Source organism: Pseudonaja textilis, chromosome 6, assembly GCF_049901715.1.
Source record: "Pseudonaja textilis isolate UNSWEBS1 chromosome 6, rPseTex1.2, whole genome shotgun sequence".
NCBI lineage: Eukaryota > Metazoa > Chordata > Lepidosauria > Squamata > Elapidae > Pseudonaja > Pseudonaja textilis.
In genome coordinates, this window is record NC_141995.1 from 56,279,545 (window position 1) to 56,297,510 (window position 17,966).

At 40.1% G+C, this 17,966-nt stretch overlaps 2 protein-coding genes across 3 annotated transcripts in view; both read left to right on the plus strand.

Moving 5' to 3' along the window:
• The window catches only part of CNGA1 (cyclic nucleotide gated channel subunit alpha 1), a 29,274-nt gene extending 16,697 nt beyond the window's left edge, over nt 1-12,577 (plus strand). For both annotated transcript variants that reach the window (XM_026699633.2, XM_087936614.1), the window contains 4 exons: nt 617-712; nt 2,581-2,688; nt 9,097-9,203; nt 11,008-12,577. In XM_026699633.2, coding sequence (XP_026555418.2) covers nt 617-712; nt 2,581-2,688; nt 9,097-9,203; nt 11,008-12,404 — 1,708 coding nt within the window. In that variant the 3' untranslated portion in view covers nt 12,405-12,577. The remainder of the gene's footprint in view (nt 1-616; nt 713-2,580; nt 2,689-9,096; nt 9,204-11,007) is intronic.
• Nucleotides 12,578-16,751: 4,174 nt separating this feature from the next.
• The window catches only part of NFXL1 (nuclear transcription factor, X-box binding like 1), a 56,774-nt gene continuing 55,559 nt past the window's right edge, over nt 16,752-17,966 (plus strand). The window contains exon 1 of the mRNA XM_087936615.1: nt 16,752-17,102. Within this exon, the coding sequence (XP_087792741.1) occupies nt 16,955-17,102 (148 nt within the window). The 5' untranslated portion in view covers nt 16,752-16,954. The remainder of the gene's footprint in view (nt 17,103-17,966) is intronic.

Here is a 17,966-nt window from a genome sequence, read left to right on the forward strand (position 1 = left end):
GCAAACAACAAATACTCTTATCTGACAAGAAAGGGTAAAATTTAGGCAAGGTTAGCGTTGGGTTTGAGTTTGCTCCCTTTCCTTTTATCACCATTATCATGAGACACACCCCACCACACCCAGGTCTATACGCAGTTTTAGTTCTGGCCACGCCTAACCCATTAACCCTAAATGCTATTAACCCTTTGACATGTCTACATCCCTACCCTATTCCAACCCTCACTAACTGATCCCCACCTGGTGCCACCTTCACCATGTTTAACTCAATGCTTAATTACCGCCTATATGTGCTCCAGCCCCCTCTAACAATACGCACCACAATACATGAAAAGAGCCATTTCCAGCCCCGCAGTTGCTTCAGAATCCATCCTGCAGCGACTCTCAACACCATCGGCCAGCATACAAGCAGAAATATAGATCCAGCAGCAGCAGAGATAAGGTGACATTCTCCACGGCCAGCTGACTTGCTCCGAGGTGGGGTTTGGAGCTGATGGGCTCTGTCGCGAGCTCGGAGCCCGACACAGAGTAATTAAGTGAATTAAAAAATAAGACAGACTAAGAGTAACTTTATGGCGAGGGTGCTATTTTTATCAGTTATATATTTTTTTTCTTTTAGCAAAACTGGTGATACAAAGAAAAATAACACGGCGTGCAAAGAAGAGAAGGATGAGAAGAAAAATGAAAGTAAACCTGAGAAGAAAAACAATGAGGAGTAGGTGCTATTAAATTTCTACACAGAACGATCTTCTGTTAAAATGCATTACTGTCCAAGCCAGTTTATAGACAAGATCTTTTGGTTCTGATGTTATTCTATGGAATTAGTTCAGACAAGAAGCACATCAAAAAATACTAGCTCTACCTTTATAGTAAGATTATATTAATAGAATTCCACAAGTCCCAAAGTCCAGGCCTTTCGTTTAATTTCTCCAGAAATTTAGGGAAGCCTTCTGATTTGCTGAGGGACACGGTGTCTTAGCCACTCAGCCTGTTGATCAGAAAGATCAGCAGTTTGGCAGTTCGAATCCCTAGCACCACATAACGAAGTGAGCTCCCGTTCCTTGTCCCAGCTTCTGCCAACCTAGCAGTTTGAAAGTATGCAAAAATGCAAGTAGAAAAATAAGGACTACCTTTGGTGGGAAGGTAACAGCATTCCATGCGCCTTCGGCATTTAATCATGCCAGCCACATGACCACGGAGACGTCTTTGGACAGCGCTGGCTCTTCAGCTTTGTAACAGAGATGAACACTGCCCCCTAGAGCTGGAATGTGTGCTTGCCTGCCACTTGCACAGAACCATCTCCACTCCTGACCCCCAGCGGTCCGCAAAACTGGAAAGATTAGGGAATTCTGTTTTAGTTCAACTCCCCAGCTATAACATAGATGATGGTATTGATTAGGAGGCAGGCAGCCTGCTGCTAGGTCCTGATGGGACTTACTCACTACTCACAAGTGACTCCAACTGGGATGTTTCGTCATGCTTATTTGCACCCACATTAGTTAGGAAGGCAATGCTAGCAAGCAACATCTGGAAAGCAGAAGGTTTTCCAGTGTCCTCCATGCCTCCATCTGCAGATATTTTAGCCTTCTCCTTGGACTGTGACATGATGGACAATTGAAAGGGGTAGGACTGGGGAATAGAGCGGGGCAGTTCTCATCTCTTGACATCATCCACTTTGGGGTTTTGAGAGGGAACAATCTGACTCTTACCCCGGAATTAAACCAGTGGTCGCCAACTGGTGGGCAGGGGGCCACTGGTGGGCCGCGAGAAAATTTGGGTAGTTCGCAGAGAAATGTTCCCCCCCACAGAACCCCCCCAAAAACAATTAATCCAGGCTGCACGGGAGCACAAGGCTGCACGGCCCACCCACCCACCGGCCCCCACCCTTGGCTGAGTGCCAGCCTTACCTTGAGTAGAGCCATGTGAGCTGGAACTGGAAGGTAAGACCAACGGCGGGAGAGGGAAATCCGCCCTGGGGTGGCTTGCTGACGTTAGTGGGAAAGTCGGTCCCATATTCCAGAGCTGCAGGAGTCACAGGACTGGCCCTTTGGTCATCCCGGAGCAGCTCCTCCAGTCCATGGCAGGCCGGTGCACCCGTCAGTCAAAATTCATATTAGTGGTCTGCGGAATTTAAAATTATGAGTTTGGTGGTGCCTGAGATCCAAAAGGTTGGCGACTCCTGTTCTATACCAATGTTATATGGCAGATATATCTTTTGAATTCTGCTGTATAGTGCAGTGTTGGTGTGGTGTCTCGGGTTTCTGATTCAATGTATGGAGGGTGAAGGATGCTTGTGTTTATTTTCATGATCATGATGTGCACTGAAGATGGTGTTTGATTTCGTTGTATGATGTGCAATGACAATAAAGTAAAGTAAGTAAGTAGATAACTACCTATGTCTTGGCATCCAAACAGAACAACAGTCTACTTTCTTTTTGCAACACCTTGAGCCAAAGTTAAATTGTAGAGATTTCTAAGAAAGAGTTGATTTAGTGAAATCATTCCTGTTTCAAGTTGGGCCACCATTTTGTATGAATGGTTAAAGGGTGAATGGATAATTGTTCCTTCTGCTTACCTCTTCAGGGGGAAGAAAGAAATATTTGTCATTGATCCTTCTGGAAATCTTTATTACCATTGGCTGTTCTGCATCACATTGCCTGTCATGTACAACTGGACAATGATCATCGCTAGGTATTGTAATATTATACAAAAAATGACCATATTAGAAGTGTTGCAGTATCTTAACCTCAGCTTCCTAACTTCCTCAACTCCCATAATTGTTAACCATCAAAGCAATCAATTGCTTTAAACAGAGAAAGAACTTCTTTCTTTCTTAATCTTTATTTTTAATTCTTCTTGCATTCTCTGAAACTGTTTTCACTTGTCAGCCACTCAGAGTTGTTGGGAATCGTGTGGCCTGCACATTTAATAAATAAATAAGCAGGAAATATAATCCATAACAAAGTTGATCCAATTAAATTTATTGAGAAAATATTGGTTGTCCAGGGTTGTGGGTTAAGAAACATCTGTGAACAATGGAGGTCTTGGCAAAATAATAACAAAACATAGTGTAAAATATGTATAATTCTAGGATTCCTGGTTTTCACCCAGGCGGCCCGGGTTCGACTCCCGGTATGGGAAAGATTATTTTTTTCTACAGTGGAATTTTCCTCGGAAAGTGGGACTCAAAGGAGGAAAATAACTGTGATTAATGATCTGGAGTGACTGTCAGATTTAGTAAAAAAAAGGTATTGCAACTAGAAGTAACTTTAAAAGTAAAGGACAGATTGGATTAGTTAACCCAAATTTCTGGACTGTATTATTTTTTATTTTTTTAGTACTATTCAACTTGAAGAAAACTATTACAAAACAATCTTATTCAGAGACACACTGATTGTAGTTACAGTGTTTTAATTCAGAGAGTTTTGCTCTCTTTCAAAAACCCAGCGTGCTTTGAACATCCTGTTACAGCCTTTTGTTTACAGAGCAATAACAGCAGCATTCAGAGCAATAAATTCCTCCTACCCAGTCTATCACAGCTGCTAGAAAAACAAACAACCCTTTCCTTAAAGACTCTCAATACTACCTCATTACTTTAATCAAACACCCATTAATTCGTTACCTCAAAACTTACAACTTTTCTACCTCATCATCTACATCAATGATTAGATAATCAATTTCTATAAAATATTTTATTAATGGTTTAATTGATTTATTGTATTAATTGATTATTGTGATTAGAGTGTTTAGTGCAAAGAGTGTGATTATTGACTAGTTTTAAAGATCAAGATTCATGTAATTTAATTGATTAGTAAAATCAGTGATTTAGTGAATTTAATTGAACAGTGTGACTAATGATTAGTGTAATTAATTGATTAGTAGTTAGTGTAATTAATTGATTAGGTTGATTGTTGCTTAGGAAATTATCTGACTAGAGAGATTACTGCAATTGATTGATTGGTGTGATATTGGCTATATTGATTACCCAAAATTGTTCCATTAATTAATTCAATCAACGTACTATCTTAACAAACCTACCATGCCAAGAAAAAAATCCAATGCCAAACCACAACCTAAAGAAAATTTAATCCCCAACAATGAACCACAAGACTCCTGCACATGCCTTAAATGCTACAAAACTCTAAAGGATAATGAAAACTCCATCAAATGTTCTCTGTGTAACAAATACGCTCATCATGACTGCTTGGGATTACCCAAGCAATTGATTCAATACCTAAAATCATCCAATGAGTTTCCATTTCTCTGCAATTCATGCAGACCCATACTGGATCTGTTGGAAAGAGTCGATACCATTGAAACACGATTAACATCCCTTGACACCAAAGTAGCATCCCTGGATGCCTTAATAGAAAGATTATCCAACCTCAAAAAAAAGACACAATGCAAAAACCTGAACACCCAATAGCTACAAACCACATCTCTACTCAACAACCACAACCCAATCCACAACCCAATCCACAAAAAAACATAACCCAGACAAATATTGATATCCCAATCCTCATCAGAGAGGCTGTTGAGCGTGAACGGAAACGTCCAAATGCCATCTTATTTGGTCTAGAGGGCATCAATGATAATGATGACATCACAACTATCCGAAACATCATCAGTGATTATCAAGCATCAACCATCTCCCCTGATGAAATACTTGACATTTCCGCATTGGCCGAGAGCTCAAAAACAGTGACGGCTCTGTGACCCCACGCTTCTGCAGGGTCATTTGCAAAAATGAATCAAGCAAACGCAAATTCATTTACACTATAAATTCACTCGCCAAAACCAACACCAACCATAAGAACCTCCGTTGTCGCCCTGACCTAACCATACAGCAACGTGCCCGCTCCCGTGTACTCCGCACTGAACTCAAAAACGTCTCGACAATGGGGAGAAGGACCTGTACATTGACTACCATGCTGACTGTATCAAAAGTAAGTCACACATCCCACAACTCAGCTTTAACCTTCAACCACAACCCTACCTCAACCAATCCACCATCACCCAAGACTAGGCATGCACGCCCTAACTACCTCAACTCCAACTACTGCTGGCCTTAAATGCAAGCTACTCAATGCAAGAAGCCTTGTAAATAAAATACCTGAATTTTTCCTCCTACTAAATATGGCTAAATTCGACATTATATTTGTCTGTGAAACATGGCTCAATGCATCTCTCCCGACTCCATTACCACAGTAAGAGACTATCATGTTTACCGATCAGATCGTGAAATTCGTAGAGGAGGTGGTGTTGCTATCTTCTACAAAAAGTCCTTACATCTAAAAAATATCCAAGTTACCCAGGAGCTTGCTCTTCCTGAGACCATTATCTGTGAACTATCCTTAAATATCACAATTCGATTCTTACTATGTTACAGAGCACCTGATTATGACATTGAACATGTAAACAAGCTAAATACACTACTAACATGGGCAGCATCCTGCCCATACCCTTTTATCTTTCTTGGTGATTTCAATCTGCCTCATATTGACTGGACCCTAAATGAATGTACAACTGAAACCATACATGCAACCTTTTACAATGCTGTTACAAATCTGGGACTGGAACAGCTAGTATCCAACAACACTAGACTAAACAACTGCCTCGATCTCATCTTCTGCAATAGTTTAAATTTAATTTATGGAATACAAACTAAAGAACCCTTTTCCAGCAGTGACCACAATATGATTGACTTTTGTCTCAACATACGTCCACACAAAAAACACCACAATGTTGTGATCCCCAATTATAATTTCAAAAAGGCAACTATGATCTTATAAACAACGATCTCTCATCCCTTGATTGGCAATCTCTATTCAATGGATGCAATACTGTTGAAGACCATTACAACATATTTTTACTTGAAGTCAAAAGAGTCATCAAACTATATGTACCAACAACTACTCCCAAAACAAAACAAAAAAACAGATTGCCCATAACAATAAGGAAACTTCAATCCAAAAAGAGATCACTCTGGCGGAAAAACAAATCTGGTCACGTTGCCAATTTCAAAAGCCGATACAAAAATTTATGCCACCAAATAAAGACCGAATGCACCAATTATCATATTAAACAAGAGGAAAACCTTCTAAGCACCAATTCCACCAATGCTTTTTACAATTTTGTAAACAACAAACTAAAAGATTCAAGGTCCATCCCACCCTGATAGGACCTAATGGTAAAGACTGCAACGACGACACCATTAAAGCCAACATCTTTAACACATTTTTGGCTCAGTATTTGTAAACAGCAATGGATCATGCCCAGCATTTCCTAGCGAACCACAGATAACTACAGTGATCTAATACATATCGATTTTACAGAAGACAATGTTGAAAAAGCACTACGCAATCTAAAACCATCCCTATCTATTGGACCGGATGGAATATGTGCCTATCTCTTAAAAAAGTTATCCACTGCCATAGCCGAACCTCTAAGCATAATCTTTGAAAAATCTTTCAGGACCAGTTCCTTGCCTAACCTATGGTCACAAGCCACAGTCATCCCCATCTTCAAAAAGGGAGACCCTTGCCTAGTTGAAAATTACAGACCAATCTCCTTATGCTGCGTCACCTGTAAAGTCATGGAATCAATTATTAACCAATCCATCATCCTCCACTTAGAGACAAACAACCTACTCTCCAATAAACAATTTGGTTTCAGAAAAAAGCTATCCTGTAATCTGCAACTCTTACACTGCAAAAACATATGGACTACACAACTTGATCAGGGCAAAACAATAGATGCAATCTACATAGACTTCTGTAAAGCCTTTGATTCAGTGGTACATGACAAACTACTACTAAAAATAAAATCCTATGGTATCTCTGGACAACTGCATAACTGGATAGAAGCATTCCTGTCAAACAGACAACAAATGGTCAAAATTGGGAGTGTCCTATCAAATTCTGTACCTGTCAATAGTGGTGTCCCCCAAGGCAGTGTTCTAGGACCAACTCTCTTCATACTCTACATAAATGACCTCTGTGATCATATTAAGAGCAACTGCGTTCTTTTCGCTGATGATGTAAAGCTGTTCAATACCACAGACAATACTGCTACCCTTCAAGAAGATCTTGACTATGTATCAGAATGGTCAAACAAATGGCAACTTCAAATCTCAACAAATAAATGCTCTGTCTTACATATTGGCAAAAAAATCCGAAAATAAAATACAAGCTGAATAGTCAAGATCTTGTTGATGATCCAAGCTCTGTAAAGGACCTTGGAATACTCACCTCTAATGATCTAAGTGCTAGTGCCCACTGCAACTACATAGCCAAAAAGGCATTAAGAGTTGTTAACCTAATCTTACGTAGCTTTTTCTCTGGTAATATCACACTACTAACTAGAGCATACAAAACATTTGCTAGACCAATACTAGAATACAGCTCATCAGTCTGGAACCCACATTACGTATCTGATATTAGCACAATTGAGAAAGTCCAGAAATATTTCACAAGAAGAGTTCTCCACTCCTCTACTCGTTGTAGAATACCTTATGCCACCAGACTTGAAATTCTAGAACTAGAAAACCTTGAATTACGCCGTCTTCGGTCTGATTTAAGCATGGTATATAAAATCATACATTGCAATGTCCTACCTGTCAATGAATACTTCAGCTTCAACCATAACAACACAAGAACACACAACAGATACAAACTCAAGGTTAACCGCACCAAGCTTGACTGCAGGAAATACGACTTTAGCAACAGAGTGGTCAATGTCTGGAATACTCTACCCGACTCTGTAGTTTCTTCCCCAAACCCCAAAAACTTTAACCTTAGACTGTCTACTATTGACCTCACCCCTTTCCTAAGAGGTCTGTAGGGGCGTGCATAAGCGCACCAACGTGCCTACCGTCCCTGTCCTATTGTTTCTTTTATTTTTCTTTTATTTTTCTTATATGTACTCATTTCATGTATTCATAATTATGTATACACTTTTACTTATCTCGTAAACAATTGACAAATAAATAAATAAAATATGGCAATAAGGATATTTACGTAAGAATACTTAACAGCCATACTGATGGCTGCTGACAAAATGTACATACACTCTTCAAAGTTTCCAAAAGTGTTTTATACATTGTCATTTGCCAAACATTCAAACTTTTAAATTAGGAAATGAATATCTGTGTATTATAGATTTGAATGTGCAGTTGATTTAACCTTAGGAGATGGCTGATTTCCATAATGATGTAACACCCCAAGTTTCAAGGAAGGTTAATTTAAAAAGGAATAGAGATTTATCCAAGGTTTTTATTTAGCATTTGAAGCTGATATGGGCTTGTGAATATAGTAACTGAAATCTATAAGCCCCAATGTCGTATTGATACTAATATTCGAATACAAATATTGATTTTCATAAATGTTAAATAATGCCTGCTAAGCCTTTTGCTGGATGTGAATTTAATCATTTGTCACTTGATGGGGCTATTAACGTACATCCAAAGGTTTCAAACAATCTCAGATGGTCTCATTAATTATCTTGGTTGCTCTTCTCTGCACTCTTTCTAGAGTCTCAACAGCTTTTTTATAGTGTGGTGACCAAAACCGGATGCAGTATTTTAGGTGTGTCCTTACTAAGGCTTTATAGAGTGGTATTAGTACCTCCCTTGATCTTGATTCAATCCCTGTGTTAATGCAATTTAGAATTACATTGGCTTTTTTGGTTGCCGCCACACACTACTGACTCATATTTAATTGATTGTCCACTAGGACTCCAAAATTAACTGCAGCTTTTACTAAAATTTGTTAGTTGAAAGATGCCAACGTAGACTAACACTGTTCTTCCTATTATGCTACAATAGACCTGAACTTGGTCAATGGAATGCTGTCAGTTTCTTTTGCAAAAGAGGAGAAATTTGCAGGGATACGCAAATCTTCATTTAGCAGATAAAGTAGAATGACTACGCTATGTAATCGAATGTTGTGGCCCATTAACTTTGTAGTTGTGACTCCTCTCCAGAATGTCTTCCTTAAAATGCCACGCAATCTCACCTCAGTTCCACCAAATAGCTACTGTGGTTGTTGATGATATTTAATGCTTAATTTTAAATTTCTGGTGTCTTTTGTTCTTACTCAGGGCCTGTTTTGATGAACTTAATCATAACAATTTAGAAATGTGGTTGATTTTGGACTATTCTGCAGATTTTATTTATATTGCTGACATGTTTGTGCGGACGAGGACAGGTAAGAGTGTGTTCTATTGTCTCTGTTGCACCCTTAAACATTGGTACAATCATACACTCAACTTATGACCACCAGTGAGCTCAACATTTCTGTTGCTAAGCGAGGCAGTTGTTAAATGAGTCCCACCTCATTTTACGACCTTTTCTTGCCACAATTAAGCAAATCATTGCAGTTTCTAAATGAATCATTGCAGTCATTAGGGAAATCTGGTTTTTCTCATTGACTTTGATTGTTGGAAGCCAGCTAGGAAGATTCCAGATGGTGATCACATGACTCCTGGACAGTGCAACTGTCATAAATATAGAGGTAGTCCTCAACTTGCAACAGTTCACTTAGTGACTGTCCAAAGTTACAGCGGCACTGAAAACAGTGACTTATGACTTATTCACTGTTGCAGAATTCCACATGATCACATGATTTACATTCAGATGCTTGACAACTGCCTCACATATATGACAGTTGCAGTGTCCCAGGGTGAGGTGATCACTGTTTGCCACATTCTGATAAACAAAGTCACTGGAGAAATCAGATTCACTTAACAACCTGATTACTAATTTAACAACTGCAGTGATTCGCTTAACAAATGTGGCAAGAAAAGTTTTGAAATGGGGCCAAACTCAACAAATTTCTCACTTAGAAACATAAATTTTGGGCTCAATTTTGGTCACAACTTGAGGACTACCCGTAACGCCAATTGCCAAGTACTTGTACCTTTTCTCTCCCTATCTAAATTACAGTAGAACTTTCAACTTTTATTGTTGTCAGGAAAACCAAGAATGAGAAATAGTTTAATCATTCTCTTTTTTAAAAAAATAACATTTAAAATGTATTTTATGAGGGAATTTTTAAAGTTAGCTAGGTCCAGAATTCCCTTCCTTACCAAAAAAAAGGATCACCCAGTTTTATTCAGGTTAAGGCACTGAAACTTGGATACTAGTGAAAAATGAAAGCCAGTTGCGTAACTTTTTGGACCAGTCATTCTCTCTCAACCCAACCTACCTCACACAGTTGCTGTTTTGGGGAAAATAGGAGGAAGCAGTATTAGGTATGTTCACAATTTTCAGTATTTAAAAAAATATTAAGGCAGGAATAAATACATCTCATAAATTTCAGATGCTCATTTTTTAATTTCTAGGGATGATTATCTTAATTATCCATAACATTTAATGTCTAAATTAAGAAATAGGGGGTCTTCCAAATTCCCTCACAGGTAGCACTTCAAGTATTCCTGATGATCACAAATCCTAGTTTGAAAGAGGTGTTTGGTTTTTTGGGTTTTGAAATGTATGGGAAAACTGTAAGCCCTGCATAAAAATGTAAAAGCACTTAGCAGTGTTTGTGCATGATTTTATATAATGAACGATCACATTAAGAAGTTAATTTAGAATTTTAAGTGTGATAAAGCTTCATGGAAGTTCATTGTAGTAACTCAAGTATCATTATTATTATTTATTGAATTTATATTGCTGCCTATTCGCCTATGGCGACTCAAGGCGGCTTATAAAATATATATTGGAGAAAAAAGATGATAAATTTCTAAATGTTGGTTTGGTTCTTCACAATTTAGTTTTAAATGTGAACTGGAAAGGTTCAAAATTCTGACTACTTGCAAAGATGATAAAGATACCTATAGTTATAGATAATGGTTTAGCAATCACTTCTGTTTCCCTTTTGTCATTGATGCAAAGATGATAGAAATACCTCTCTAGTTATAGATAATGGTTTAGTAATCACTTTTGTTTCCCTTTTGTCGTTGATTAAAAATAGATTCGTACCATAAAAAGTTGCTTACATTTTGCTTCAGGTTATTTGGAGCAAGGCTTGTTGGTGAAAGAAAAATCTAAGCTCAAGAAGAGATACAAGGAAATGTCACAATTCAAATTAGATCTGCTGTCCATCGTGCCAACTGATCTACTTTACTTCAAATTTGGACTGAATTACCCAGAAATAAGAATAAACAGATTGCTTAGAATATCACGCATGTTTGAATTCTTCCAGCAAACAGAAACGAGAACAAGTTATCCAAATATCTTCAGAATCTCTAACCTTGTCATGTACATTATAATTATCATCCACTGGAATGCTTGTACGTATTTCTCTCTCTCAAAAGCGATCGGCTTTGGAACTGACTCATGGGTCTACCCCAATATTTCTCATCCTGAATTTGGCAGGCTCGCTAGAAAATATGTGTATAGCCTTTACTGGTCAACACTGACTTTGACAACTATTGGTGAAACACCGCCTCCTGTTCATGATACTGAGTATTGGTTTGTTGTTGTTAACTTCCTGGTTGGTGTGTTAATCTTTGCTACTATTGTTGGTAATATTGGTTCTATGATCTCTAATATGAATGCTGCCCGGGAGGAATTTCAAGCAAAGATTGATGCTATCAAGCAGTACATGCAGTTTCGTAATGTGAGCAAAGATTTAGAAAAACGGGTTATCAAGTGGTTTGATTATTTGTGGACAAACAAGAAGGCCGTAAATGAAAGAGAAGTCTTGAAATTTCTTCCAGATAAATTACGAGCCGAAATTGCTATTAATGTTCATTTGGAGACATTAAAAAAAGTCCAGATTTTTTCAGACTGCGAAGCTGGTCTATTAGTTGAGCTGGTCCTGAAACTACAACCTCAGGTATATAGTCCTGGAGATTATATCTGCCGGAAAGGTGATATTGGGCGAGAAATGTACATTATCAAAGAAGGAAAACTGGCAGTGGTAGCTGATGATGGAGTAACTCAGTTTGTGGTTCTTAGTGATGGCAGCTATTTTGGAGAGATTAGCATCCTTAACATTAAAGGTAGCAAAGCTGGAAATAGAAGGACAGCTAATATTAGAAGTCTTGGCTATTCAGATTTGTTTTGTCTGCATAAAGATGACCTGATGGAAGCTTTAATAGAATATCCAGAGGCAAAGACCTTGTTGGAAGAAAAGGGAAAGCAGATCCTTATGAAAGATGGATTACTGGATTTAGAGCAAGCAAGCATGAAAAGAGACACAGAAAACCTCGAGCAAAAGGTTAGCCAAATAGAAGGAATGCTAGATAATTTACAAACAAGGTTTGCTAAACTTTTAGCTGAATATAGTGCTGCACAGCAGAAATTGAAAATAAGGTTAAGACAAGTCGAGACTATAGTGAAACCATCCCTAGAGTATGATTTTTCAGACTTAGAAGAATTGCAGAGCACTTCTGGTCATTAAGGATTTGAAAAAAATCATTTCAGATATTCATACTTGAGGATAAATTAATAAATGATGGGCAGAACTATGTTAGATATTTCATTGGACATGGGAAACTATTCATGACAACTATGTGGTTTTTTTCTGGGCAGTATATGATTTTTAAATAAACCATGTTCAGTAGACATGTCTAAGAACTTAAATTTTGTCTCTAGGAAGCATATGTCAATGCCATCATATACTGTGGTTCAGAATTTCATGGTTCAATTTGGAAACTTGGAACAAGGAATTAATGAAGGCTTAGTAGGTTATATTCTAAATTTTGTCTGGATAATCCATCTAGAAAGAAACATTTCCCAGCTACTCAGTAGCTATTGTGAGTTTACAATTGATAGATGTTGCTAAACCATCTGATCATATTAGATTCATGAGTCAGAGAACAACCTTGTTATCATAATTATCCAGAAAATTCAAAGTGGTTTGTGTGATGTGGAAATATTTCCACAAGAAAAATCTGCACTGCTAGTAACAATGTTATTTATGAAGAATTGCTCTAGTTGTACTGACTGTAAGCAATTCATCATAAGTTAAAGTATCTGTTGGATAAACAGACAGAATCTTTTACCATGAGAGTTATTCTTTTTGATTATCAGTGTTTTAAAGCGGAGTATATTTCTGTAGCAACCAGATGATACAAATGAAATGACAGCAAGTCCTGCTGTCAAATTATAAGACTCAGTAATGGAGAAGATGCCTAATTGAGGAATCCAGAATGAAGATGTAAAATGTAGTACAGGCACGAAACCTTTCACGAAGGAGGAGGAGAAGGAGGAGAAGGAGAAGGAGAAGGAGAAGGAGAAGGAGAAGAAGAAGAAGAAGAAGAAGAAGAAGAAGAAGAAGAAGAAGAAGAAGAAGAAGAAGAAGAAGAAGAAGAAGAAGAAGAAGAAGAAGAAGAAGAAGAAGAAGAAGAAGAAGAAGAAGAAGAACAACAACAACAACTTTATTGTCATTGTACAAGTACAACGAAACTGTGGATGCACCCCAGCAACTGTTCACGATACAATAAAACCAGAGCACTTAAAGATGAAGATAAAAAAAAAATAGAGTACCCGCGTCTCCATTTGCAATTTGAGAGTACAATATCTACGAATATACACAAAATATACATCCAACACTGACTGTGACGCTTTGCCAAGTGTAATACACAAGAGATGGATTGTATTGTAATACGTTATTATACATCTGAATGAGGTATTGCGATTTCACATCTTTTCACATCTTAATAAGGTAGTGACTTTTTATTTATTTGCGGTTCGGATGGCCCAGAGAAAGAAACTATTAGTTAGTCTAGTGGTGTGGGATTTTATTGATCTAAAGCGCCATCCAGACGGCAGCAGGTCAAAAAGATAATTGCCAGGGTGTGAGGGGTCTTCTATGATGGCCTTGATTCTGCTTTGGCAGCAGGACCTGGCTAAGTCTTCAGGGAGGGCAGAGGGCAACCAATGATCTTTTGAGCTGTGTTTATCACCCTCTGTACAGTTTTCCTGTCCTCAGCTAAGGAGCCTGCACACACCCAGACAGTATGTCAGAGTGCTCTGCACAAAGGCTTTATAGAAAGCCAGCAACATCTTCTTATCCAGATTGTTTTTCCTGAGAACTCGCAGGAAGTGCAGCCGCTGCTGAGCCTTCTTCACTATGGCCTTGGTATTAGGGGACCAGGAGATATCAGCTGAAATATGGATGCCAAGGAATCCGATCGTAGGGACAGTTTCCACTTGTTCTCCATTGATGATGAGTGGGGTGTGTTCCTTTCCATGTCTCCTGAAGTCCATAATCAGTTCTTTGGTTTTATGGACATTCAGTGACAGATTGTTCTGTGAACACCAGACAGACAGGTTCTCTACTTCTGCCCTATATGCTGTCTCATCCTTTCCAGAGATGAGACCAATCATGGTCGTGTCATCTGCAAACTTTATGATGGTGTTTGTTGCATGGCTTGGTGAGCAGTCAAAGGTATACAAGGCATATAGCAGCGGGCTCAAGACACAACCCTAGGGGGGAACCAGTACTGAGTGTAATAGTGGAAGAAGGGTGGGGCCCAAGTCTAACAGACTGTGGTCTGTTTGTCAAAAAGTTCTTAATCCAGGAGCACGTGGGGGTGAGGACCTGCAGATTATACAGTTTGGTTACTAGTATATCTGGGATGATAGTGTTAAACGCAGAGTTGTAGCCCACAAAGAGCATCCTCACATAGCTCTGTTTGTTCTCCAGATGACTCAGCGCTCTATGAAGTGTGATGGCCACAGCATCCTCTGTAGATCAGTTTGCTCTATAAGCAAACTGATGTTGATCAAAGGAGGGCGGGAGGCAGTCTCTGATGTGTCGTGAAACTCGTTACTCAAAAACCTTCATAATGGAGCTTGTTAACAATATGGGCCTATAGTCATTGAGAGTGTTTATATTTGTTTTTTGGGGGAACAGGAATGATGGTTGCAGCCTTCAGGCATTGTGGGATGATGGCATGTGTTAAAGATAGATTGAACAGCTCTGTGAGTATTTCTGCCAATTGGTCAGCACACGCTTTAACTACTCTACCAGGAATGCTATCAGGCCCTGCAGCTTTCCTGGGATTTACTGCTCCCTGTGTTTTTCAAAAGGCAACTAGACTTCCTGGTTTTTCTTTGAAGATGTTTTTCTTGTCATCCCAGAAGCTTCTTCAGCTGTGACTGGATGGTGGGGAATGGAAAGAATGATCCTAAGATTCCCCACCATCCAGTGAGAGCTGAAGAAGCTTCTTGGATGAGAAGTGAAACGTCTTCAAAAGAAAAAAAAAATGAGAAAGTCCAGTTGCCTCTTGAAAAAAAACTACCTTTGGGACAAAACCATGACCTGGATGATTGAGAATCTTTATAGACATCTCCAGGAGCTAGAGATACCCACAGCCATTCAATTTTGCTGTGAATGAACCTGTTTTTCTCCCATCCAGATTCCCTCGGCCTCTGGACACCGAGATTCAACCTTGATCACATCACTAGAAACCAGAGCTGAGACATAAGCAGAGTAAGATCAGCATACCAGCCCCGTATCTCTGGATAACCTTCTCCCAGCTGCTTCATGTAGATGTTAAACGAGTGAATGTACTTGTGAAAAAAAATGGACAGACAACTGAAACATTGTTTTTGCCAGACTGCTTTAACATCCTATTTCTGTGCCAGTAAGAAGAGGTTAATTCACTTTAAATGCCTTGTTCCAAGCTTGGGTAGTATGTAAAGCCCAGGACCACAAACCAATTGAGGTGGGGGGGGGTAGAGAATGAGAATTACACTCTTTTTAAAAGTTATACTCTCTCTTAAGAAACGTTGGATTCCGGAGATTCAGTTCTAAGAAATTGTGCAAAGGCAGCCCTGAACTACAGATCTGTCAGTCTCGTTTTGTCCCAAAAGTGGCTAAAACCTGGCTACTCCGTCTTTCTCTGAAATAACCTGATAGGAGGATCTGTTAACAAAAGTAAAGAAAAAGGAAGAAACAGAATATTTTTTAACATTGGATTTTGCCAATAATGGTTAACTAACAGAAACAGAGGTTAGTTAGAAACTAAACAGAATTTTAAAAGATAACAAAAATTTTGTATGGAAAATTATGCAAGATGGATAAACTAATTGTATTATTATTGTGATTAATATTGATACGTTTTATCAAGATGACTAGTATGATTATGGTTATTGTTGTATCTTTACTTAACATTAATTGTGCCCAGACAACAGGCTGTTCAGATAGAGATGGAATTTATAATATTTTAAAAAGAAAAATGTACCAATAAAACATATTTTCGAAGAAGAAAAAATGAAACAGCAAACCGACCAATTGTGTAATTTTAAAAAGAGCAAAATACATGATTTGATACTTTTCGTCTGCTCGATGCAGAATATTTTCACATAATTTTTTTGCATTTTTGCAACTAGGGAACCCATGACGGATGCAGATTTAGGTGGTTTTCTAGAAGTTTAGAAAACGACTTGATGCCACATAAACTAATCCGTGAATACAGAGGAGAAATAACCGCTTCTTTCCCCTCCGCACCTTTTTTATTCATGTTTGCAATCTGAACCGATCTGGGAGCCGTAACAAATTGCGTTGCCATGGACGCAGAAGATGTTACTCTGATGGTTTTTCTATCCGAAAAGATTTGCTGCAAAAAAACAAAAAGTAATTAACAAAAAAAAAAAATCAATCCTAAAAGGACAGCTATCGCAAAAGCATAGAGAACACGCACGCGTTGCAGGAAGAGCGGCGCGGCCACGCTACTTCCGGCGGCTTCGGCTCGCTTTGAATGGCAAGAGCCCCGCCCTCGGCCAGTCTCCACGCCTCTTTCTGGCGGGCGCTTCCGCTCCACGGCTGGCTTTTCGGCGCAAGGGGATGCTGGGAATCGTAGTCTGAGCCCCCCCCCCTCTCCCTCCCCCGGCCTGAAGCCAGGAGCCGAAGGGTTACGTCGCCTTGTCCCCGAGGCTGCGGACTGTCGGAAAGAGAAAGCGGCCGTCGGAGGCCCGGGCCTTTTTTCCCCAAGCGGAGGGATGGAAGCCGCTGCTTGGCGCCAGGGAGGGCGCGGGAGAGGCAGGGGCCGGGCTGCAGGCGGCGGGGTCTCTCTGGGGAACGGACCCGGCGGGCGGGGAAAGGCGAGAGGAGCGGGAGGGGTGCCGGCCAGCGCAGGGGGAGCCCATGGTGAGTATCTTTCCCGGCGGTGCCGCATCTTTGGGGCGCTTCATCTTTGGGCTTTCAGGAGCCGCCTCCATCCGGAAGGTGGGCTGGGGGAGCGCGGGTTCCTGCTCACCTGGAGCCCTCCAGCTGGGGGGTTTCCAGGTGAGTCTATGGGGGGTGTAGACCATGGGGGGCTCTAGGACAAGTCAGAAATGGTGTAGGGCAGGATGTCCAACCTTGGCAACTTTAAGACTTGTGGACTTCAACTCCCAGAATCCTCAGCCAGCTTTGCTGGCTGAGGGATTCTGGGAGTTGAAGTCCACAAGTCTTAAAGTTGCCAAGGTTGGACACCCCTGGTGTAGGGTCTCCTGCTTGGGCAAGGGGTTGGACTAGAGACAGTGGTCACCAACCAGTGGGCTGGGGACCACTGGTGGTCCGTGAGAACATTTTGGTGGTCTGCAGAGAAATGTCCCCCCCAAAGCAATTAATCCAGGCTGCGAAGAGAATACAAGGCTTGCGTGGTGGCTTGCATTGCGAACTACACAAGGTAGTGAGGGGAGGGGGGAAAGGGCGGAGGGGGGGGGGAACTTGCCCCACTCGTCCCACGCACCTCGCCTGGCCACCGGACTGCTTCTTTCCGCTTCTGTCTTCTTCTGCTTTTGGCTTCACGCAAGGAAAACAGCAAAGGTCTTTCTTTCTCTCCTCCAAACTCCGCCAGAAATGGGTCTTTGGGACCCTGCCAGGCCTCCTGCTCCAAGAGGCACAACAAGTCACACAAAGACTCATTTCTGGCAGAGTTTGGGGAGAGAAAGAAAGACTTCTGCTGCATCTGCTGCTTTCCTTGCATGAAGCCAAAAGTCTCCTTCTCTCTCTCTCTCTCTCTCTCTC